Below are 23,219 nucleotides of genomic sequence, written 5' to 3' on the forward strand. Positions count from 1 at the left end.
GAAAATTTGAAAAATCATTTGGTGAAATTTGAAAATTTAATTCGAACAATGCAAACCGGTTCAGAAGAAATTAAAGAAGATGATAAAATTTGTTACCTATTTATGTCGTTGCCTGATAAATATGAAAACTACATTGAGTCCTTGGAAGGAGCAAGTGAAACTGGTAAAATGACTTATGATTATGTCGTTCGTAAATTGAAAAATTTCAATGAGAAGAAAAATGCTGGAAAGGAAGAAAACGGAGAAAATAGTGCAGTTTTTCTAACCAATTCTCAGTCCAATCAAAGTCGAGGTCAGAATCGAGGTCGAGGTCGTTCTTTTCATGGTGTTCGTGGATCAAATAATTTTCAAAATCGTAATTTTTCCAATGGTGCAGAAAATTCAAATTTTCCCAATGGTGCTGAAAATTCAAATAATTTTCCCAGAAATCAGAATAATTTCAATTCAAGAGGAAGATCAAATTTTCGTGGAAGAGGTCAGAATCAAAGTGTCCAGTGCCATAAGTGTGGGAAATTTGTCCATTTCAAGGCTGAATGCAAATCAGATAAGCAGTGTTTCAATTGTAAAAAATTCGGTCACCTGAAATCAGAGTGTTATTTCCTGGATAGAAATTCAAATGCAGGTGGTTCCAGTCAAAATCAAAGCCAAAATAAAAGAGAGGAAGTCTTGTTTTATTCAAATACGGAGGTGGAGGAACCTATGGCTTTAACAAGTTCGTCATCAAGCAACAAAATAAAATTCTATCTTGATTCTGGATGTTCCGAGCACATGGTGAATGATGACAAGTATTTTTCATCAATGGCAGTTCTTCAAAGTCCAATTAATATCAACGTTGCAAAAGATAAACAACAGCTATCAGCTTCAAAGTATGGTACAGTTAGAATAAAATTGCATAATGATATACCATGTAATATTAATGAGGTTTTATATGTGCCTGGTTTACGTATTAATTTATTATCTGTGTCAAGATTGGAGGATAATGGGTTTACTATTGTGTTTGCAAACAAAAGAGCTCTTATTAAAAAATTTGATAAAATTTATTGTACTGCTGAAAGGAAGGGTCGTATGTATGAACTTATTTTTGAAACTTATTTACCAGATATTATTCAGGCTAATGTTACTGATGCTGTTGCTATTGATATTCATAAGAAATTTGCTCATTTGAATTTTGATTCCTTGAAGGAATTATTTGAAAAAGGTATGTTAAAGAATACTGGAAAAATAAAATCGGAGATTTTTCGTAAAGATTTTTGTGAAAATTGTGTTTTGAGTAAGCAAACGAAAAACCCTTTTGTAGGTACATCTCCGAAGGCCACTCGCCCCCTTCAAATTATTCATACTGATTTGTGTGGTAAAATAACACCAGCTACCTATGATGGGTACAATTATTTTATGACTTTAATTGATGATTATACTAATTATACTGAGGTTTATTTGTTAAAAGAGAAGAGTGAAGCGTGTGATATTTTTATTGGATTCCATAAACGAATGACAGCTCTGTTTAGTGGTGTAAAAATAGCAATTTTGAGATCAGATAGGGGAGGCGAGTTTATGTCAAATAAATTTAAACAGTATTGTTTCGAGAATGGTATTAGGCAGCAATTTACTGCAGGTTTTTGTCCTCAGCAAAATGGAAAGGCAGAACGTTATAATAGGTTGATAATTGAGAGAGGTAGGGCTTTGCTGTGTGAATCAAAATTGTCAAAATCGTTTTGGGGAGAAGCTGTGAGGAGTGGTGTGTATATTATGAACAGGAGCCCAACAATACATGGAAAAACGCCTATAGAGTTGATGTTTGGATACAAACCAGATTTTGAAAGAATTAAGATGTTTGGTTGTGTGGCTTATAATTTTATTAATAAGCATGAGAGAGAAAAATTCGATGATACCAGTAAAAAGTGTATTTTTATAGGCTACTCGGAAAATGCCTATAGGTTATGGAGCATTCGTGACAAGAAGGTTATATTAGGTAGGCATGTGACGTTTAATGAGTCAGAAAATATCAAGGATGTAGCAGCTGATAAAAACGAAACTAAAAATATACCTTATGTATTGGAAAACGATAGTAGTGATGAAGAGCTAGAAATTGATGATGTAATCGATAATGAAAATGAGCATGTTGAAGAAGAAAGAGAGCCGACTCTAGCTGAAACGAAACCTAAGAGAAATACCACCATGCCTGCTCGTTTTAAAGATTATCAAGTGTATGCGGCATTGACTTGTGCTGATGAGATACCTAGTAATGTGAAGGAAGTTGAAACAGACGATGATTGTGAAAAATGGAAAGAGGCCATGAATGAAGAATTGAAAAGTTTAGAAAAGAATGGAACATGGGAACTTGTAGATAGGCCTAAGGATGTAAAAGTGATTCCAAATAAGTGGGTATTTGACAAGAAACTTGATGTAAAAGGAAATGTTAAAAGGTATAAAGCTCGTTTGGTGGCAAAAGGTTGTGCTCAAGGTGAGGTGGATTTTACTGAGACATTTTCTCCAGTGGCGAGAGGATCAACGATTAGAACTATGTTGAGTGTTGCAAATCATAAGAAATATCATGCTGTACAGATGGATGTGAAAAGTGCTTTCTTGCATGGTTATTTGGAAAAGCCTATTTATATGGAGCAACCAGAGGGGATGAGTGATGGTACTAATTGATATCGGCGAGAACTTGAGTAATTGATAATTACGAAAATAACGAGTCGACACGGTGAATATTAATTGACAAATTAATATATTAATCAAACAAAACAATACTTCATCAAACAACAAAATACTCGGATACACGGAGAACACATCTAACACGTAGTATAACAAAACAGCAAGTGCGAATAGTTACACGAGCGTACGTAGCTCGTAGCGCGGCAGGGCCGCGTTACACGGGCGGAGTATCTCTGTGTTGAGGAGCGCAGCCTGGCGGCTAACACTCCCTCCCTGCGCGACTCATCTTTCGCAAAAACATATTTACAGCTTATAATTAACAGGAACAAATAAATCACAAAATTCAAATAAACAGGAACACAGATTCAACACATGAATATTCGGAACAATTCAACAACACATTACAAATAAAAGTTTCTCTCTGTTTTCTCTCTGTTTATCCCATTGGTTGGTCGTCGTTATCGTGTTGATTTCTCCGTTGATAAGCTTCGTCAAGTAAACGTTCGCCTAGTAATTGAAAATTCGGCGCAGCATCGCCTGGACCACGATCTTCAGAATCGGAAATATAATCGACGTCAATGCCGTCGTCTACGTTATCGGCGTTTCGGCGATGCGCTCGATTCCGGTGTCTCCGTTCGCGATTTCTCTGGCGTCTCCGTTCGTCAATAGTCAGGTTCTCTGTTCGCAGCATCATCAATACGCGTTGCGGGTGTTCATCTAGCGCAAAATGGTAAATACGCGACATCTCAATTAATTGATGCAGACCTTCAATAGCGTCTTCAATGGAACCAGGGTCTAAAACAATTAATAAACACATACGCATATCTGTATTAGTCTGTACTACTCTGTTTACTCTGAATTCATGGCGGGACGGGCTCGGGGATGAAAACTCTACTTAATTTCACTCAGTAATCTGTCTCTCTGCTCTATAAACGTCTCTTTCGGTAAAGCTTTCGTCAAAATATCAGCGTCTTGGTCTGCTGATCTAACCCATTCTAAAACAACTTGATTCTGGATTACAGCATTCAAAATATAATGCATCTTAATCTCTGTAACGTGTTTCAACGTTGGTGCTCCAGGTTTGTTTGTACACGTAATGGCTGGAATGTTGTCTCCGTGGATGACGTATGGTCGATAATCTTCTCCGGTTGCTCTGGTCAGTGATGCGTTTACACCTACGCAGTCAACTAAACACGAATTAATCGCGATATATTCGGCTTCGCACGTCGAATTGGCTACTAAGCCCTGCCGTTTACTGGACCATTTGACAAGATCTCCGTTAAGTCGAATTACTATTCCGGCAGAAGATTTCTTCGTATCGTCGCAATCTCCGAAACTTGCATCACAATAGGCATCGATACCTTTTCCGGTTCCAGTGTATACTAACCCTAGGTTGCGGGTACCTCGTAGGTATCGAAAAACTTGCTTAACTTCCTGCCAATCCTGTTGTGTTGGATTTCCTTGCTTTCTACTTAGCCAATTTACTGCAAAAGCAATATCTGGTCTCGTAGCGTTGCTCAGGTACAATAAGCTACCAATCGCTTCTCTGTAAGGAAAAGGTGCTCCGTCAAACTTCGCTTTCGGTTTCGGATTTTGTTGACGTCGTCTCTCTCGCTTATTCGGTTTATTCTTTTTCAGTTTCTCTGTCTTATTCTTTTGGCTTTTCGGCTGCATTGGAATCTCTGTCGAATACGCATTCTCCATATTAAACCTCTTCAAGATTTCGTCGCAATACTCAGCTTGATCTAACGTTAATATATTCTGTACTTTGTCTCTCTGTATACGTAGTCCAAGGAATTTCTTTGGTTCTCCCATGTCTGTCATTTTGAAAATACTTTTCAACTTTTCCACGTACTTCTCTAAAACCTTTGCGTCGTTTCCAGCGAAAATCATATCGTCTACGTAGATAATTAGAATCCCTTGAAATTTGCCTTTCCGAATCCAAAATAGGCACGGGTCATTGACATCGGCTTCGAATCCTAATTCTCTCAGTTTTTCAGCGAATTTCCTATTCCAACATTTGGGGCTCTGTTTCAGACCGTATAGCGATTTTTCCAGCTTGAATATGAACTCCTTTTTCTCTTCATCTGACATGTCAACACAGTCAGGAATTTCCATGTACGTTTCCTCTTCCAAATCTCCGTTAAGAAAGGCTGTCGTTACGTCGAGCTGTCTAGCATGTAATTTCAATCTGTTTATCACGGAAAATACTACTCTGATGGTGGTCAATCTGGATACTGGCGCGTATATCTTTGAAATCGCCATACTCTGTTTATCTTTGAAGCCTCTGGCTACTAATCTGGCTTTATATCTCACGTTTCCTTTGGTATCGATCTTCCTCTTGAATACCATTGTAGAGTCAACAATCGTGTGTCTCTTATCTCTGGTGTCTCTGGGTCTCGGTACAACTTTCCATACTCCGTTATCCTCCATCGATTTCAACTCAGCATCAACTGCTTCCTGCCAATAATGTCTCTCTGTTGATTTCATCGCTTGCTTATACGTCGTTGGGTCGGAAATAATATTCGTAATAAGCGCGAAAGCATTTAAATCCTTCGTATCTTCAGTTAATTTATGGTACTTTTTCAATTTCTCAATTTCAGCGTCAAAATGTTCCTTTATCGAAAAATCTGTCTCAATCTCCTTCACGGTAAGAGCTCCTAGATCAACTTCCTCTTCAATCCATTCTGTGTCTGAATCACTCTCTGTCTTATCATCTGGATCACACAAGATCGATAACTTTATATTTGTTTGAGTTTCGATCGATTTCATCTCCGGTTTCGCTCCAAGATCTATCGGATCAGTTTGAACTTCTCTGGAGGCTGTACGTAGCCATTTATCAATTATCGTTGGTAACGGTCCTCTTCGAGGTTCGGTTTCAGGTTTCCGGTAGATTTCCTCAAATTCTTTCAACCATTCTCTTTCAGGTATCTCAGGAACGTATTTCTCTGTTAATCCGTTTATGTCTCTGTAGTTCTTAAATTCAACACATTTCACGTGCGTGGCTCGGATGATCTTATTGGACTGCGGTAGTAGGACTTTATAACCTGTAGCGGTAAAACCAACAAGAACTCCAAGAACAGCGCGTTGGTCAACTTTCTGTAACGTTGGATCATTTCGGTGTACATACGCAATACATCCGTACCTTCTCATATACTCTGTTCGTAAAGTCACATCCGGAAAAATCTGTTTTATTGGAATTCTGTAACCAATACTGGAATGAGGTGCTCGGTTGTAGATTTGGACTGCCGTTGCTAAAGCTGTATCCCAATGATATTGAGGAACTCCGGAGTCCAAAAGCATTACTCTGACCTTTGACATAATCGTCTGATTGAATCGTTCGGCTGTTCCATTATGTTGTGGTGCTTTTGGCTCGGAGTATTCAATCGTGATTCCTCTGTGATCACATAACTGTTTGAATGCGGCTCCAGTATATTCTCCTCCGTTGTCACATCTCAGTGTTGATACTCTCGATCTGCCTCTGGTATATTTCTCAACTAGGTTAAGAAACATTGGAAAACACTCGAGAACATCTGACTTATACTGCATCGTGTATGCAATAGCGAATCTACTCGCGTCATCAATGAAGGTTACGATCCATCTGTGTCGTTTATAAAGCGTCGGTGTTTTCAAGGGTCCCATAACGTCTGAATGGATTCGATCAAATATAAACTTTGATTTATCGCGAACTTCCTTGAATGGTTTTAACTTCATGTTCGCTAAAATACAAACTTCACACGAACGAATCTGTTCACGACTTATTTTCACCTTCGCTAAAGCTGGACTCGTTTTCTTTAACTTCATCATACAGTCGTAGCTCAAGTGTCCCAATCTGTAATGCCATCTCATGGCTGGACTGTTTTTAAAATCGACGTAATTCATTGGCTTCTTCACTGTCGATAATCTCTCTATGTTGATTGGTTGTCCCAGTTCTTCGTCTGAGATCTCTCTGTTCAATTTGATGTCATCAATCGATTCCGGGCATAGGTAAACAGGTGAAATAATCTCACGATTTTGCTCCCTCCGTTCTTGAGATCGCTCCCTCCTACCTGGAGAGCTCTCCCTCCGAACTTCTGAGTCTCCTCCTGTCTCCTTCGACTTCTTTTTCACCTTCCTCTTTGATTTCGTTCTCTGTTTCACTTCTTTTGGTTCATCCATCTCTTGTGTATTCTCTGTTTCGGCTGTCTCGTGATTATTCGTCGACGTTGATGGTAAATTCTCTGTTTGAACCTTTCTCCTCTTTATACTTTTCGACGTATTGGCGCTGCTACAACTTGGTCTCGTCGGCGAATGAGGTCTCTTTTTGGGTTTCTTCTCTGTCGTCGTATTCATCGCGATTTCACGATCTCTGGTTCGAATACGGAATTCCCAATATGGTCTCTTGTATTCTCCGGCTAAGATAACCTTCGTCGAAACTGGATCGATGATGGACGCGTGTTTATTGGTGAGTAAAATCTCATACCCAAGATCTACAAACTTCCTTAGCGAAAGTAAATTCTCTGTCAACCTCGGTACAGCTAAAACGTCTGTCAAATGAACTTGCGAATTACACACTTCACTCATTCCTAAAATCATACCTCTCTTATTCGAACTCAGTAAAGCACTCGGATCTCCGTTCGCACCTTGAATAGGGTGTACATACTCTGTGGACTGGGTCAAATACTCTGGGTTGTTTATAAAATGGGATGTGGCTCCCGTATCACCTAAGAAAGTGACATGCTTACCTTCCAATACGCGCGTAATCGCCATCGCTGCGTCGTTTAACTCCTCCTGTTGCCTGGTTAACAGGGCCGTCTCGGCTTCCGGCATCGGCCTTCCCTCGTCTGCTTCGTCAGGGACCTGCTCTCGGTGAAGGCGCGTTTCAATCTCGGTGAGCCTCTCGTTGACCTTCGTGAAGTTCAATTCCATGATTTGTTTCACGTACATGAAATTAACGGAACGATAATTCGCTCTCCGTCGATCAATCACTTCTCCGTCGTCGGTTTCCCATACTTCTTCGGTTGGAATATCCGGCCGAATCATTAGGTTTTGCCGGATTATTTCGGGCGTGCGTGGCCGCGGCGCATTCATATCTTGGCCTAACGAGTTTAAATGCGGCTTCTCTATTGCATTGCCCTGTGCTGAACTCGGGCCTGGCTTGTTCCATTCGTCGTCGGTTTTCGCCTCGGATTGGGCCGTCGTATCCATTTCGGCTTCGGCAACCGTTTTCGTCGACTTAACTTCCCACAGCGGTTTTTCCGGCATCGGTGGCGGGGTTGGGGGTTTCGGTGCCGCAATTGTACGATCGAGTTTGATCGGTTTTGTCGGTTTTCGATGTTCCGGGCCTTCTCTGTTTGTATCCGTCTTTCTCGGTGTCCTCACGTCCCTGCGTGGATTATACACCTTTCCAAGATTCAAAGGCGATTTACCGGCGTTCGGATTCTGTTCACGGACCTTTTTGAAAATTTCGTCCGTTGAAGTGCCTTCTTTCTTCGCGGCTTTCGTTTGCGGTTTGTTCGGGCTTGATCCTTTCTCTGTTTTATTTTCCGGCGCCTTAATACACCCGATTGGGTTCATTTCGATCTGTTTCTCTGTTTTCGACGTCGAAGCGCTTGTTCCTGGCTGCGGTGTGTTGGAAAACGGCAACATCGTCTGTTCTTTCGTATGTTCCAGGTAAAGCGGCTTCGGGACTGGTGGTATCGGCGGAAAACCAGGCGGCGGTTGTACCATCGGTTGGCCAATGATGGCAGGTTCGACAGTGTCCAAGAACGACGAGTACTCGACGCCACCTATATCAAATACGGGCTCGATCTCTGTTGGTTTTCTCGCTTCGACGTTGATCACGTGGATTCTCAGTTCTACTCGCGGTCGGAACCAGGCTAACATCTGTTCCCACTTTGCGATGTGGTTGTAGATTAAACCGGCCTGCGTTCCGTTAAGTGAATTAACGTCGATGTCTGGTAATTCCATCAGTAGAAACGATGTATACGGCGACTCCTCTTCTACGTGCGGATCAACAAGCATCGCAGGGAAATTACGTAGGCGTTGCGCTCCCTCCGGTCGAGATCTAGAGCGACCGCGTCCGGGCGGTGATGGACCGCTGGCTGACGAACGCGTCGATGGGCTCTGTCGGTGATTCTCTGTCGGTGATTCATCTCTGTTTGAAGCGCTCCGGCTACTCTTATCGGTTTCCCTCGGTGGGGATGAGCGGCTGCGATGTTGTTCGTCGCGGTTCGGGGATCGGTAACAGCTCGACGATTGATGTCTCCGACGATTTTCTTCGATGTCGTTTCGTGCATCACGTTCGAATCTCGGTATACCCATAAAATCTTCCGGCTGCCGTTCACCTCTGATTAACTGGGCTGCTCCGTTGATGGTATCTCTGATTCGGTTATCTCGGGAACAATCTCGGTACTTTGCGAATTCTGTAAAATAAATACAACTCTGGTTAGTGTCTCAACATTACACAGAAACTACTTCTTCGGCTCTGGTTTGGGTGGGGGTTTGTTAGTAACGATTTTCTTCTTGGGCGGAGTCTTTTGACGATCGCGATTCGAACGAGGCGTATACGGTTTCCGATTGTTCTTCCAATTACTCTGATAACGAGGTTTCCCTCGGTACGGTTGCCTGTTCCTCTTGGGAGTGTAATTCTGGCCCCTGGGGCGGCGCGAATTATTCCCCCAGTTGGAACGGCTGCGATAAGAATTTCGATTTTTATGGTAATTGAACCTCGGTTTACGGTTATTATTTCTGTGTTTGCATTTACCGTGTTTGTAGAAGACGCGGGGATTGTTGCACGTAGTTCCGAAGTGACCCCACTCTGCACAGCGAAAACATCTCGGTCCGTCTTCCCACTTCAAACATTCGTAGTCGTAATGATCTGGGTCAGAACAATTGTAACAATTGTGATCGGGCGGTCTCGGTAAGGAAGCGGCGTTCTGAGGCGGTCTCGGTTGAGGTTTTCCGTCGCTCCGTCTAATTACTGGCCGGTGGCTGACGTAGTTGGCCTGCTGTGGCCCGCCTCTCCGTTCGGATTCCAGCTGTAACAACAACAACTTAAGGTCAGCGAGACTCGTCTTAGGATATTCGCCCTTAGACTTAAGAATAACCCTAAGCTCTGTATAGATAGACTCTGTCGCCTCTACTATCCTATCGAAGATCTCTGGCTCGGGAATCTCTTCTCCTTTCGTTTGCATCTTAAAATCGTAGGTGAGTTCGTCCATTCGCCCAAAGAAGGCGTCGAGGGTTTCCCCTCTCCCTAACATCAGCTTGTTGAACTCGGACTTGATCGTACCTCTACTCACGTTCCTCTCTACTCTCCGTAAATCGAAAATGGCATCGATCATCTTCTGTACAGGCGTAATGTGCCCTACTCTCGCAAAATAATATTCGTCTAGTCTGTGTAGAACGAGATTACGAAGCTGCTTCTCCTCAGCTTTCCTCTTGGTCCGCTTCGTGAGGTTAATATTGTAGATCTCAGCATCCAACTGTAGCATCTGATGCCACGTCTCGATTCTCACCTCCTTCGTCAATACCTTACGCGTTTCATGATTACTTCGCATCATATTCTCTGTCAGTCGATTTTTCTTACTCGAACGCGTGTTCTTCTCTTTCGACTTCTTAGACGATTTCTTTGGTTTCGTCTCAGTCGCTGGCTCACTCTGTGTACCCCTAGTACCACCCGTTGGTGGAGGGGGAGGCGGTGGATTCTGGGTACTGTTCGATGTAGCGCCTCCTCCCGTTCCATGATCATCTCCGTTCTCCTCCTCTTCCTCTTCGGAGCTGGAATCAGACGAATCATCATCCGACTCTTCCGAGTCCGATTCGGAGTCCGACGAGCTCGCTTCATTTTCCGACGCGTCAGATACCGTCGGTTTCGGCGTCGGGGCGCGAGGTCGTTCAACTGGACGTTGCTGTTCAGGCGCGGGTCGCAGTACATTCTCGGTTTGAACGGTGTTCTCGGTGGCTGGCACAGCATCCGGCACTCTTCTCACTAAGATCGGTTTCTCAGTCTCTGTCTCTCTCTTCGAACGTTTGCGTTCCTTCTTCAACGCTTTCTCAACCATCTCATCTTCGGCTCTCAGTGCAAGCAATTTACTCATCGCTTGGTCCATCGCTGCTCTACGCTTCGCACCTGGTTCCCAATTCAAAAACGACAATTGAATTTCACCTTCACTCTGTACATGCGAGCTCGTAAACTGGTCCTGATTCGTGCTCGGATGCTGTACGGAACTCTGAGATGACGTTGAAGGCTGTGATAACGTTGCAACCGTACGACAATCATTCTTAGGTGGTAGCGGGATTGCTACGGGCACAACATCTCGGTTAAATGATAACGGTTCACTCTGTTTCTCCGGTGACTTAGACTTCTTCTTTTTCTTTTTCTTTCTCTTTTCTCCATCTTTCATCGTATTCTCATTACTCACTACGTTCTCTGTGCGTGTCTCAGTGCTGGTTGTCTTCGGAGCCTGATTGCTATTGTTTCTAATAATTTTGTACTGGGTGACAATATCACCTTCATTGTACTTAGTCGTCTGTCTACTCGAATCTACATTACTCTGTGTACTTACATCTCGATTTGATCTCGACGACTCAGACTTATGGGCTTTTCTTCGGTTGTTTTCTTCCCTCTCCTAGTTACCCATTGTTTATATCAATACTAATTACTCTAATTAAATATGCAAAATTACTCTGAACTTAGTTCGTGTGCTTACTCTGTCTCTCTGGCGCTGACGTTCAATATTGGCTTGAATCTCGTTCATTCGTCGCGTTTCAGCTTCTATATCTATCTCACGTTCCTCACTGGAACGATGACGTCGGTGGCGGCTTCGGGAGTCTGACCTGGACCGCTTCTGGGCTTTAGACCGGTGATACCTGTCTTCATCTCGTCTACTCCTACGGTCATCATCATCTCTACGATGTCTATCAGCCTGCACGAACAATTGACTCAAATTAGCGATACTAGGAAGGGCTCAGGTACTTCGTGACGTAAGAAAAATAGCACGTAAAAACAGCATCAGCGAAGCAAATTTTGAATTAATTAGTCACACTCCTAATTAATTCCAATTCAACACAGAGTCGTTCTGTCCAGCCGGATCACACTTCTCGTCTGAATTTCACTTCTCTGTGTCGCCTGATATCTCTGTATGATAGGTTAGCGTTCAGCCTAAACTTACTAGCTAACAACAACGTACGATTCTGAAGCCCAAAATTTTCCAAATTTCCAAAATTTTGAAAAATTCTCTAAGTTTTCTCTGATCAAATAAAAATCGGGCGTGACCTTAGGGCGCTCTAACCGTTACGATCACCGAATTAACGTAAACGTACGTACAAATACACAAAAATAAACTACACTTCTCTGTGATGCTGCCCGTTACTCAAAATGGTCCAAATACATTTAGAATCGTCCGTTTTCTATCATACTAGAGGTGTGCACGTCGTAACGAATTTTGGAAAAATCTCTCTGTTTAGGCATCCAAAAACTACTCAGCATCTCTGTACACGCTATGGCTATTTCAACACACACAATTTAAACTTTGTTTTGAATCTCTGAACTAATTTGGCTCGAATTTCATCTCTAATAACGGCGTATAACTACCCGCGAACACGTGTGTGGATCTTGGACTCACAGATCTCTTTTTACGTAAAATTTTCATAAATCATAATTCACATCATCTCCGGAACTCTTTTATACGTATTATACACGTCCCATCTTATTAAATTCTCGGAAAAATTCACCACTGGAACTCTTTTTAATACTCTGACGCCGGTTTCACATGTGTTGCGTCATCTTTCCATCTCTGTAGCCAAAATCTCTGTGTGTTTGAAAATCGCCATTTCGAGTACTTTGATACTCTGAACGCATAATTAAGCCACTTTTAAAAGCATAATAAGCATAATTACTAATAAATAGAAATAAATACTGAGATTTCGAGGCATCCAGCAACATGGCGAACATGTGCTGGCTGCTCTCGTTACCATCAGCTCTGCATACCATGATATCGGCGAGAACTTGAGTAATTGATAATTACGAAAATAACGAGTCGACACGGTGAATATTAATTGACAAATTAATATATTAATCAAACAAAACAATACTTCATCAAACAACAAAATACTCGGATACACGGAGAACACATCTAACACGTAGTATAACAAAACAGCAAGTGCGAATAGTTACACGAGCGTACGTAGCTCGTAGCTACACGGGCGGAGTATCTCTGTGTTGAGGAGCGCAGCCTGGCGGCTAACACTAATAGGGTGTGTAAGTTGATAAAATCGATTTATGGGTTAAAAGAGTCTTCAAAATGCTGGAATGAAAGGTTTCATGAGGAGATGAAAAAGCTTGGATTTACTAGGTTGGAGAGTGATAGGTGCGTGTATGTGAAGAGGTGCGGAGGTGTGATTATTTACGTTTTGATATACGTAGATGATATTATTGTCGTTTCTAATAAGGTGAGTGCTTTAAAAGAGGTTACTTCCTTGTTGAGAGAAAAATTTGAGATGTCGAATTGTAGCTCTTTAGGTCAGTTTTTAGGTATGAGCATTGATTATGATAGGGAAAAAGGTGTACTTAAAATCAATCAGACAGCTTATATTGATAGAGTTTTGAAACGTTTTGGAATGACTCAGGCTACACCTAAGGAGGTGCCTATGGATAAGGGTGCGATTATTGTGCCAAATTTTGATGAGAGTTTGAGAACAAAACATCCTTTTTGCGAGTTGTTAGGTGCTCTTATGTATGCTATGTTGTTTTCTAGGCCCGATTTGAGTGTAGCTCTAAATTTATTAAGCAGAGTGCAGGAAATGCCTACTGATAATCATTGGAAATATTTGACGAGTGTTTTAAGGTATTTGAAGGGCACTAAAGATGTGTCGTTGGTATATAAAAGAAGTGACGAGACAGAAAGAATTTTATCTGGCTATGTAGATGCCGATTTTGCTCGCGATGTATCAGATCGTAAATCAACTTCAGGTTACTGTATGAGAGTTTTTAATAACACTGTTTTATGGGCTACTAGGAAACAGGCGTTAGTCACGTTATCAACGACAGAAGCGGAGTATGTGGCTATGGCAATGGCTATGAGTGATTTAATCTATCTGAAAAATTTGCTGACAGAGATGGGAATAGAGATGGATAAAAAGATCGTTTTGTTTGAAGATAACATGGGTGCTATCTACATGAGTAAAAATGCTAGTAGTAAACGATGTAAGCATATTGATGTAAAATATCATTTCGTTAAACAGTTTATTTTAGATGGAACTGTATGTATTGAACATATTGATACTAAGAAACAGATAGCAGATATTTTTACGAAACCCTTGTGTAGTGTATTTTTCAAAATGCATTGTAATGGATTAGGTTTAGAATAAATATAAATTTAATGTAGGTACCTATCCGTTTTTGTAAACGATAGGTATAAAGTTTTCTATGGGTATTTTAATACTCAAGTTTTATTTTATTTTTAATTAGGCTAGTATGCTATGATTGGGGAGGTGTTGTTGAGTCAGCAATCATAGCTGATAGATGTATTATCGTATCAGTATAACATCCGGCAGTTGGTTGCCATTTTAGTTTCTAAGAATATTGTCTAGGTAGGTAATAGGTATAGGTTAGAGGTTAGAGAAGCGAATGTGACGAGATGATGGTTTAGTTCTATAAAGTCAGTTGACCAATAAAGATGTAAAAACGTTATTTGCTTTTTCTCTGCTAACAGTTTTATCAGTTGGGTAACCACTAACCAATCATCAAACACGTTTACAAAAGTTACTTTAGGATCATGGCATCGCGCGCAATTCGAATGCGTCAAATAATAAATGAATAATTACATAATAACATGTACCAAATGTGTTTCATCTATCGTCATTTGTGAATATCTATAGATAGATTTTAACAAATGACGATAGATTGAAGTACATATTGAGTGTCACTCGCGCTCATCTCAAAATTATTGACCGAAGCCCCCCCCCCTCCCTTCAATCCAAAAAAAAACATCGAAAATGGAAGTTCTGGTTTTAACATTTAAAAAGTTGAACTGTTTTTCAGAATCATTCAAATGAAAAAGCGAGACCATACATGACCCTACATCTTTTTGACAATTTTTGGTTTGCAATTTTTGCCGGAGTAATTGCACCCCCCCCCTCCGATCCTACGAGACAACTTTTTTCTTAAAGGGGACATCCTAAGGAACATTTTAAAGCAAACTTGCCCAAAAAAAAGTTTACCTTACTTACAAAATGGCGGTCATTTTGATTGACAGATCAGCCGAAATCGCAGATTTTGCGTTTCAACATAGGACTTGCACGAAATTTTTCAAACTTTACAAAGGTATATCGGAAGATCATGCAAAAATTCATCACCTGTCAAAATTTCAAGCGCTGAAGTGCGTTTTTCGATTTTTGGTGAATTTTTGAAAATCGAATTTAGGCCAAAAATGAGGGAAAAAATCAAAATTTTACCAAATTGACCAAGAAAGCTGAAACTTGGGATATACCCTATTTCCCACATGTCAAATCGATTGGAAACGGTTTCAACCCGTTTTGAGCAGTTCTGGAGCCTCCAGCAGATTTTTGAAACTCGAAATTCCCACAAAATTCCATCAAATTGGAGTTGTAAAGCTAAAATTTAGTCTAAAAACTAATTTTAATACGCTACGAAGTACTGCAAGTGAATTTCAAGTCGTTTTGGAGCCTCCAGCGACTTTTTGAAAATTACTGGAGCTTCCAGCAGATTTTTTAAACACGAAATTCCCACAAAATGTCATCAAACTGAGGTGGAGAGTCGAAATTCATTCTGCAAACTAATTTCAATACGCTACGAAGTTGACTACTGGTGGATTTCAAGTCGTTTTGGAGCCTTCAGCGACTTTTTGAAAGGTTGTAGGTAGTATGACGTTTTTTTAGAAAATTGAAATTTCCTAAAAGTAGCTGGAAGCATCAAAACCATTTGAAACCACCATCTAATCTGCGAAGTAAATTTCAGCTTGCCAATTCCATTTGATAAATGAATGTTGGGGAAATTTCAAGTTTCAAAAATCTACTGGAGGCTCCAGTAATTTTCAAAAAAGTCGCTGGAGGCTTTAAAATGACTTGAACCCGCCGGATGTCGTTTTCAGAGGGTGTTAAAATTGGAGTGTAGAGTAAATTTTAGCTTTACAACTCCAATTTGATGGAATTTTGTGGGAATTTCGAGTTTCAAAAATCTGCTGGAGGCTCCAGAACTGCTCAAAACGGCTTGAAACCGTTTCCAATCGATTTGGCATGTCAAAAATAAGGTATATACCAAGTTTCAGCTTTTTTGGTCAATTTGGTAAAATTTTGATTTTTTCCCTCATTTATGGCCTAAATTGGATTTTCAAAAAATTCACCAAAAATCGAAAAACGCACTTTAGCACTTCAAATTTTGACAGGTGATAAATTTTTGCATGATCTTTCGATCTACCTTTGTAAAGTTTGAAAAAGTTCGTGCAAGTCCTATGTTAAAACGCAAAATCTGCGATTTCGACTGACCTGTCAATCAAAATGGCCGCCATTTTGTAAGTAAGGCCAAGTTTTTTTTGGGCAAGTTTGCTTTAAAATGTTCCTTAGGATGTCCCCTTTAAGAAAAAAGTTGTCCCGGTGGATCGGCGGGGGGGGGGGTGCAATTACTCCTATTGTCATACGCCGGACTATGTAACATGTAAAAAAAAAATCACTAAATAACAGTGCATTTCGATTAAGTTTACCTATCTAAAAAAAAATACCCAATACAACACTCCAATTAATATTGTTTTTGATTTGAAAAAAAAAGTCACGACTTTCTGAACACCCCCTATAATTACAATGAGCAAATATTCAGAAAAAATCGCAAAAAAACATGATCGAGACCGCTAATTTTAGCAAAAAGATGAACTTTTTGTGGAAATTATTCGTAAAAAAAGATGAAAAGTTTGATTATTTCGCGACTTTTTGATAGAAAAGCAAGACTTTGGCAACATATTGGAAGAATGAAAGACTTATTGATTTTTGGCACAGGTAGCAAGGGAGACGTAGAGAATTTTAGCTAAAGATTTTTTTATAAATTTTTGGTAAGAAAACGCGAAATTTATTGGAATTTTTGCCAAAAAAAAGAGGCTATTTCGCGAAATTTTAGAAATTTTTTGGGCAAAATGATAAAAATATTTAGTTTCTGAAAAACTTCCAAGGAAAAAGTTGGACTTTTTGGAAATTTTTTGTCAAAATAAGCGTAAATTTTAAGCAATTTTTAGCAAAACCTAGGTATAGAGAATATTATTTGAAATGAAGTCTTTGATAATTTCAGCAAAATACAGAGCTTTATAATAATTTTTGGTTAAAAAATGAATATTTTTAGCAATTTTCATCTTTTTTTTGGCAAAAGGCAAAGCATTTACAATTTTTTCAAATAATAAGGCATTCTAGCTATTTCTGTAAAAAAAACATGAAAACCCCAATTATTTTTGGCCCATTGCACAAAATGTGAAATTTTTAGTTGAAAATTTTAAGAAATTTTTGACAACTTTGACGAAAACGAAAGTTTTTGTTCATACTTTTATAAGGGCATCGCTTTTTAGAAATTTTTCGGCAAAAAAAGCCGGACTTTTTAGCAATTTCTACCAAAAATTGAGATTTAAAATTTTTTGTAAAAAAAAATTTAACTTACCTACATGGTATGGCAATATGGAGGTCTGTAAATTAATGAGCACAAAATAAGTCTTTTGATTTGGCGATTTTTTTCTTCGAGAAAGTGAAATTTTTTCGTAATTTTTTAACAATAGGTACCTACACGAGATTTTTTTTGTCAATTCTAAAAACAAGTAAAGTTGCAAAAAAACGACAATTTTGTGCCATGAAATGAGATTTTATGACATTTAAACACCGTTAGGTAATTTTCGTTAATTTTTGGTAAAAAACAGGACATATAATTTTAGCTAAAGAGCAAGACTTTCTGTTGACTATTGTCAAAATAATGATACCTACCTATTTTTTCGCACCTTTTCTTAAAATTGAGACTTTCCATCATTTTTTGACAATTTTTTTCGATTTTGGAATTTTTGATAAAAAAGAGACGAAACGAGACTATTTTTTCCAATCTTTGGAAGAAAACGAGAATTTGACAATTTTGACATAAAAGGCAGGGCTTTGAAACCTTCACTTTCGTAAATTATTCACATTATCAGTCACCTATCAACATTTTTCGATTCCTCAGAATCTGAAACACTATTTGTTTAAAATATGGACTATTTTTTCCTAAACAGGTTGAGTATGGGACTTGAGCGAAAAACCATAGATTTTTTTGAAAATAACACCTCTTTGAGGACACATCTTCTCTCCAATAGCACTCCCAGAACTATAAACATTTTTTCAGAGCAACTTTCAACTCGAAATGAAGATCTTCACGGAATCAATTCACAATCTTCTTTTATTTCCAAAATCTGATAAACGAAATTACCCACGATACAAAATGATTAATAATTAGGTACATCAGTCTTTCAACAATAATTCACAACAAAAAAACAAATAGGTATTAGGAGCTTAATTAGAAATATAAATGCATAACAATTAATGGGTGCGAACAATGGGCCTATGAATAGCACTAATACACTCATAAGGACCAGGATTTCTTCTAGGAGCGAATGAATCTATTTCCAAAGGGGGTTCCATTCTTAATGGAAGTTCTTTTATCAACTCCCAAGTTTGATTTCCTTGAGACTGTTCGTACAGTTTGTAGCCAAACACGTGTAGAAGTCTGTCTTCACATTGCACCAAGACGAAACATCTATAAGATGATATAGTATCAATAAGTCTATTGTCTGGCAGCGAAAACCTACGCCACGTTCTAAAATCTAGGTCAAACGACATGAAGCTTGAATAATCTGACGTAAATATCACCGTAAGTCTATCACCAATGAAAATTAGATTTTCTAAGCAGCGATTATCTGCTGTGAATGATAAATCCGGCAAAGACAACCACTCATTTTGTTGAAAATTGAATTCTTCCACGACGAATTGTGTTAAATGCGACGAGTTCGGTGCGCGAGAAACCCCCTCAGCATACAACCTATACAACTGATCACCATCGCTTGTAAACCACACGCTTCGAGTAAAATGTCCTTCACCAGAACGTACCGGTTCCTTCGAAAACATCATCCAACGGTTCAATTCGATCGAATATCTGAATACATCACCGCTTCTAAAGCAACAGTAAACTTGACCGCGACAATTCAACAACGAATAATTTTGGTACAAGTGGAACCAACTCAAATTTTCCCCTTCTACACAGTTATTCAAACAGATGAATTTTTTCAAACATAAATTATATACATAAAACACAAAGCAAATCTTATCAGGATGACCAAAGGGCAAATCAAGATGCCACAAAGATAACATAATAAATAAATTATCATCTACCAAAGTTGCCGCTAGGCAAAAGCCAATGGCATCGGTGGAATTTGACGGAGCGTTTAAATTTGAAAAACACAATGACGCGATTTGTTCCAAGTTAGCGTTCAAAACATGAATTGTCAATGTTTCAAGAGTCATTGCGACGAACACAGGCATCTCGTCAACATTGTTCTCACCGTTTTCGGGCATTTTCTCAGCAGAAGGAACCAAAGCAGTAGAACGTAGAATCTTCCATATTTCGTCTCGAATCGATTGCTCCGAATAATCGTTTAAATCTGCAGAAGCGTCCATTTCATAGTGATTGCGATTGCGATTAATAGCTAGGGCGATTTGTGGAATCAGATGATATCGATTTTTCACATCGTGCATAACCCATTTCGAACATATGTCTACAATTTTGTGTGGATTATCACAGCTATGCGACGACGACAGAAGTAAATCCTCCAACACATCGAACGAAACCAAACAGATCGGCAACGTATCACTCGTTTCAGGTTCGATTAAAACTTTCGAACAGAATTCTTCGATATCATCTCGAATCCACGACGCAGAAATACATTCATCGATCATGAAAACTTGCGCACAGACTTCTTGAATATTCGCCTTCATCCACTGTACACATCTACCGAATAATTTTTCCATTTTTAAAATATTGGCAGCTTTCAATACACGAGTTATAGTTTCACAAGTTAATTGCAATTCATCGAAGTAGATATATTTGACGATCGTGTCGAATGTCGTTTGATCAATATCACCGAGTAAATACTCGTTTTTATTCGGTTGCTGTGTTGGCGTTTGTACGTTGGACTTGGACTGCTCCGTAGGACAAATTTCAGCGAAATATCCGGACTCTGAATTCAACATGAATCGATGAAGATTGTAAGTTTTTTCTCCAACACGTACAACGATATCGTGGAAATAATCATTTTCTAAAAGTTTTCTTCGTTTGTTTTCTCCACACCTGCTTGAAATTTGTTGTTTTTCATCTTTCAGCAAGTTCTCTTGACCTGAAGAAGGAATTCTTCGTTTGTTTTTTCCAGAACCGCATGTAACTTCTTTTTTTTCATCATTCGGTAATTTCTCGCGAACTGAAAAAAGAAACAAATTTTCAAACGTTTAGTAACACATGAGAAATAGGTAGGTACTAAACTATAAATTATAATCTTCAAATAGGTAGGTACCTGGATTTACTGCTCCATCGCACAACAAATGTTTGTAGAAAAGTTTCGTCATCATTTCTGCATTAATTTGGACGGGAATATCAGGTAACATCGAGTTGAAAATGAAATCTTCATCCTTTATTTCATTCAGATAGTGAAATCTTCGTTTAGCTGCATTAACTAGCTTCGCAGCATGAGGAAGTCTGCTCTTCGAATCGTAGCAAATCCATTTTGAGCAAATGTAACTAATTTTACGCATATCTTTGCCGGATGAGTCGTTTTTTTCGCTCCAAGCAATTCTTCTACCCTTCACCTTTCTGAGTAGCTTCCTATCTTCTTCGCTCGCGAATATCATTCTGCGCTCATCATTCCTGAATAGGTCGCTTTTTTCGGTCGAAACTATCTGAACGATGTGGTCCAACGGCAAATATAATAAATCATCGATATTTTGCATATCCGCCAAAAGATCAGATAAATATTTTAATACTGACGGTAACAAACACTGCAAATTCGGATTCTCTCGAACGAAGTTGTACAGTCCGAATATTTTCATATCTAGGTCCGATTTCGCATCGATGAAATCAGCGTAAGTTTTCAGATCGATCTCCATTTGTAGGTAATCCATAGCCATTAACAAAGTAACGTAATTGTCGTGGTTTAAGACAGACATCAGATCCTGTTCATACATTATGTCAACTATGGTGGAGAATGTATCCGTATCCATTACCGGTAGCTCTATCAAACTGCATTCTTCTTGGTCAGAATAATCGACGAATAATTTCTCAAAGTAGTCCGATTTCAAGGCGAGTTGTAACTTATCTAAATGGTAAACATCTTCGTCTACTTTTACCTTCACATCGTAATACTCACTTCTCACCAAATTCTTTGCTTTTTGATGAGCGACTGTTAATTCTGGATTGTCTTCGGAATTCATGTTGCCTTTTTTCAGGAATCTTTCCGCATTCTGCTGAAAAATACAAGGTTTCAGTAGGTTGACAATTTCGCTAGAACTCGATAGTTCTATGTACATAGTTATAATAATTGAAGCATACCTATACGTTTCCAAAACGCACGAAGTCCAAAAAAATATTGATAAGAAATTCATGGTAGGTAGGTACTTAGTACATTTTGGAATTGATATGTTGTAGTCAAGACCCTTGAGCACAACATATCAAAAAATCAGCCATTTTAGGCCGCAACTTTATGCTAGATGGCCTTGCAAACTCAGAATTTTTGAAAATGGACTTGGTGCGTTTTGGAAACGTATGCTTCAATTAGTCATACATATGAAATTATCGACATCAGTAGGTAAATTAAATATGAAACACTTACCTATTTCGATGAAAATTTCAAATTAAATTTTGTATGATGTCTATAAACTTAACGAATGAGACGTACAAACCGGCTATCATCACTTCTAAGTTCTCATTTACTTCACACTATACACGCACGATTCTGAAAAGATTGCGTTCACGTTTTATTTTTATCTACTAGCAATCAAAAACGATCACAAAAAGTGTTATCTGAGGATTATGGCATCGCACGCAATTCGAATGCATCAAGTAGGTAGATGTGTAATGCGTTTCGTATTAAGTAGGTAAAGGTATGTACTTCATCATTTATGCATACCGGATGTCTAACAAAATATCAAAATAAAAAAGCAGGACTTCAGCAGAACTTTTTGCAGGACATTTTTTTAAACACTTGGGACGTTTATGAAGAGGTGAAGGTGGGTGAGGGGGGAATCGAAATTTTACATTCAAATTTTTCACTTCTCCAACGTCTTCAAACATCCCAAGGTTTTTGTCGAGCAAGCATATATTGTCGAAAATACAATTTTATCATTTCAATTTTGAATTTTTAATCTTATTTTCCCCTTTCAGAATCTTGCTGATGTGATGAAATTGGGCGAATAAAAAACTTGTTTCAAAATGACAAATTTAAAATAAATAATTAATAAAAAATTTGAACTACTTGTGAGTTTGGAAAAAACATTCAATTTTTCGAAATAAAACGGCGATTTTTAAAAGTAGGTAAACTAAAGTAAGAGATGAATAACAATTATGTCAGTTGAAAGGTATAATTTTGCCTTTGCTTAATATTCATACGACGTACGAAAATTTTAATTTCTCTTTCAAGTCTGGAATTTTTCAATTATGGAAAAGAGAAATAAACTGGCTCTAGCGGAATGTTAATTAATTATTTTTGCTTCAATATTTTAAAATTTGAATGATGATTTTGATTATTAAAAAAAAAAATTTCAAACTGGAAAAAGAAACGCAAACAAGCCCGAGTGAAGGAAGGTCAAACGCTTTCAAAAATTCATGTTTTGAGAATTTAAAAAAACAGTTTCTTGTATGGAGGAAAACGTTAATTTTTCTGATTCAAACTTGAACATTTCTTCAATTTGAACAATAAGTTTTCTATGCAGAAAAAGAAGAGCAAATAATCCAAGCGAAATGAGGGCGAAAGCTCTTAAAAATGTGTAATACAATATCTAAAAAAGTCGACAAATGAGCTCTTTTTTTTATAGACCACAATCCATACACGAAAAAGTGCTCTAGAAGTTGATTTTGTATTTTTTTTTCGGGAACCAAAAAAACGCGCTGCCAAAATGAAGGTACTATGTGCCCCATTCAGAAAAGTGCAATTTTGAAATTTTTCCCTTGCACAAATGGGGGGTGGACCCTCAAAAAAGTGATTTTGGGGACATGGTCGGAATCACAAAAACTCGACGGGGTTGTGTTGGGGGACTTCTCTCGATACCAAATATGTGATTTTTTCCGTGACACCCTGCACAACTGCATATTATGGCACTTTGAATGCGGTTTTTATGCATTTCTGGCCAATTTCAACGATAGAACGGCTCTTATGACCAGAGTATGGCCTGGAACCAACGGATTCTTGGACGTGTGTTAAATGAGGATATTTGAAGCCCAACTACGCAAAAACGGTGAAAAAATACTTGCACAACGCGATTTTATGCGCACTAATGGGTTTGTCAGCTACCCCCCACCACCAGAA

General features: G+C 38.9%; 3 protein-coding genes across 4 annotated transcripts; all 3 read right to left on the reverse strand.

The window, feature by feature from the left end:
* Positions 1-1,259: 1,259 nt before the first annotated feature.
* LOC135843180 (uncharacterized) lies at positions 1,260-10,276 on the reverse strand. Its single transcript, XM_065360959.1, has 3 exons — positions 9,401-10,276; positions 7,380-9,059; positions 1,260-3,450 (listed from the first exon to the last, which is right to left on the reverse strand). The coding sequence occupies exons 1-3, from the start codon at positions 10,197-10,199 to the stop codon at positions 3,092-3,094; spliced, it is 2,838 nt and encodes a 945-aa protein (XP_065217031.1). The 5' UTR covers positions 10,200-10,276; the 3' UTR covers positions 1,260-3,091.
* On the reverse strand, positions 10,222-12,631 carry LOC135843502 (immunoglobulin A1 protease autotransporter-like). Its single transcript, XM_065361419.1, has 4 exons — positions 12,558-12,631; positions 11,429-11,564; positions 10,295-11,267; positions 10,222-10,253 (listed from the first exon to the last, which is right to left on the reverse strand). The coding sequence occupies exons 1-4, from the start codon at positions 12,629-12,631 to the stop codon at positions 10,222-10,224; spliced, it is 1,215 nt and encodes a 404-aa protein (XP_065217491.1).
* A 5,403-nt stretch (positions 12,632-18,034) lies between these two features.
* Positions 18,035-21,808, reverse strand: LOC135843742 (uncharacterized). 2 transcript variants are annotated; one of them, XM_065361722.1, is made up of 3 exons: positions 21,528-21,808; positions 20,217-21,159; positions 18,035-20,123 (listed from the first exon to the last, which is right to left on the reverse strand). In XM_065361722.1, the coding sequence occupies exons 2-3, from the start codon at positions 21,127-21,129 to the stop codon at positions 18,193-18,195; spliced, it is 2,844 nt and encodes a 947-aa protein (XP_065217794.1). In that variant the 5' UTR covers positions 21,130-21,159; positions 21,528-21,808; the 3' UTR covers positions 18,035-18,192. The 2 variants fall into 2 exon arrangements, with proteins under 2 accessions (XP_065217794.1, XP_065217793.1); XM_065361721.1 differs by having other exon boundaries at positions 20,217-21,162.
* Between the last annotated feature and the right edge of the window lie 1,411 nt (positions 21,809-23,219).

The sequence above is a fragment of the Planococcus citri genome, chromosome 4, assembly GCF_950023065.1.
Source record: "Planococcus citri chromosome 4, ihPlaCitr1.1, whole genome shotgun sequence".
NCBI classification, from domain to species: Eukaryota; Metazoa; Arthropoda; class Insecta; order Hemiptera; family Pseudococcidae; genus Planococcus; species Planococcus citri.

Excerpts from the sequence above, each read along its gene's own strand:
- LOC135843180 (XM_065360959.1), bottom strand. The coding sequence starts at position 10,199 with ATGATGCGAAGTAATCATGAAACGCGTAAGGTATTGACGAAGGAGGTG. Across the intron at positions 9,060-9,400 it reads CCGCGTCTTCTACAAACACG|AATTCGCAAAGTACCGAGAT; the intron begins GTAAATGCAAAC and ends TTTATTTTACAG. Across the intron at positions 3,451-7,379 it reads GATTACGCGCGTATTGGAAG|ACCCTGGTTCCATTGAAGAC; the intron begins GTAAGCATGTCA and ends TAATTGTTTTAG.
- LOC135843502 (XM_065361419.1), bottom strand. The coding sequence starts at position 12,631 with ATGGTATGCAGAGCTGATGGTAACGAGAGCAGCCAGCACATGTTCGCC. Across the intron at positions 11,268-11,428 it reads TCATCGTTCCAGTGAGGAAC|GAGAGGGAAGAAAACAACCG; the intron begins GTGAGATAGATA and ends ATGGGTAACTAG. Across the intron at positions 10,254-10,294 it reads TGGTACTAGGGGTACACAGA|AAGTCGAAAGAGAAGAACAC; the intron begins GTGAGCCAGCGA and ends AAATCGTCTAAG.
- LOC135843742 (XM_065361722.1), bottom strand. The coding sequence starts at position 21,129 with ATGAATTCCGAAGACAATCCAGAATTAACAGTCGCTCATCAAAAAGCA. Across the intron at positions 20,124-20,216 it reads CGATGGAGCAGTAAATCCAG|TTCGCGAGAAATTACCGAAT; the intron begins GTACCTACCTAT and ends TTCTTTTTTCAG.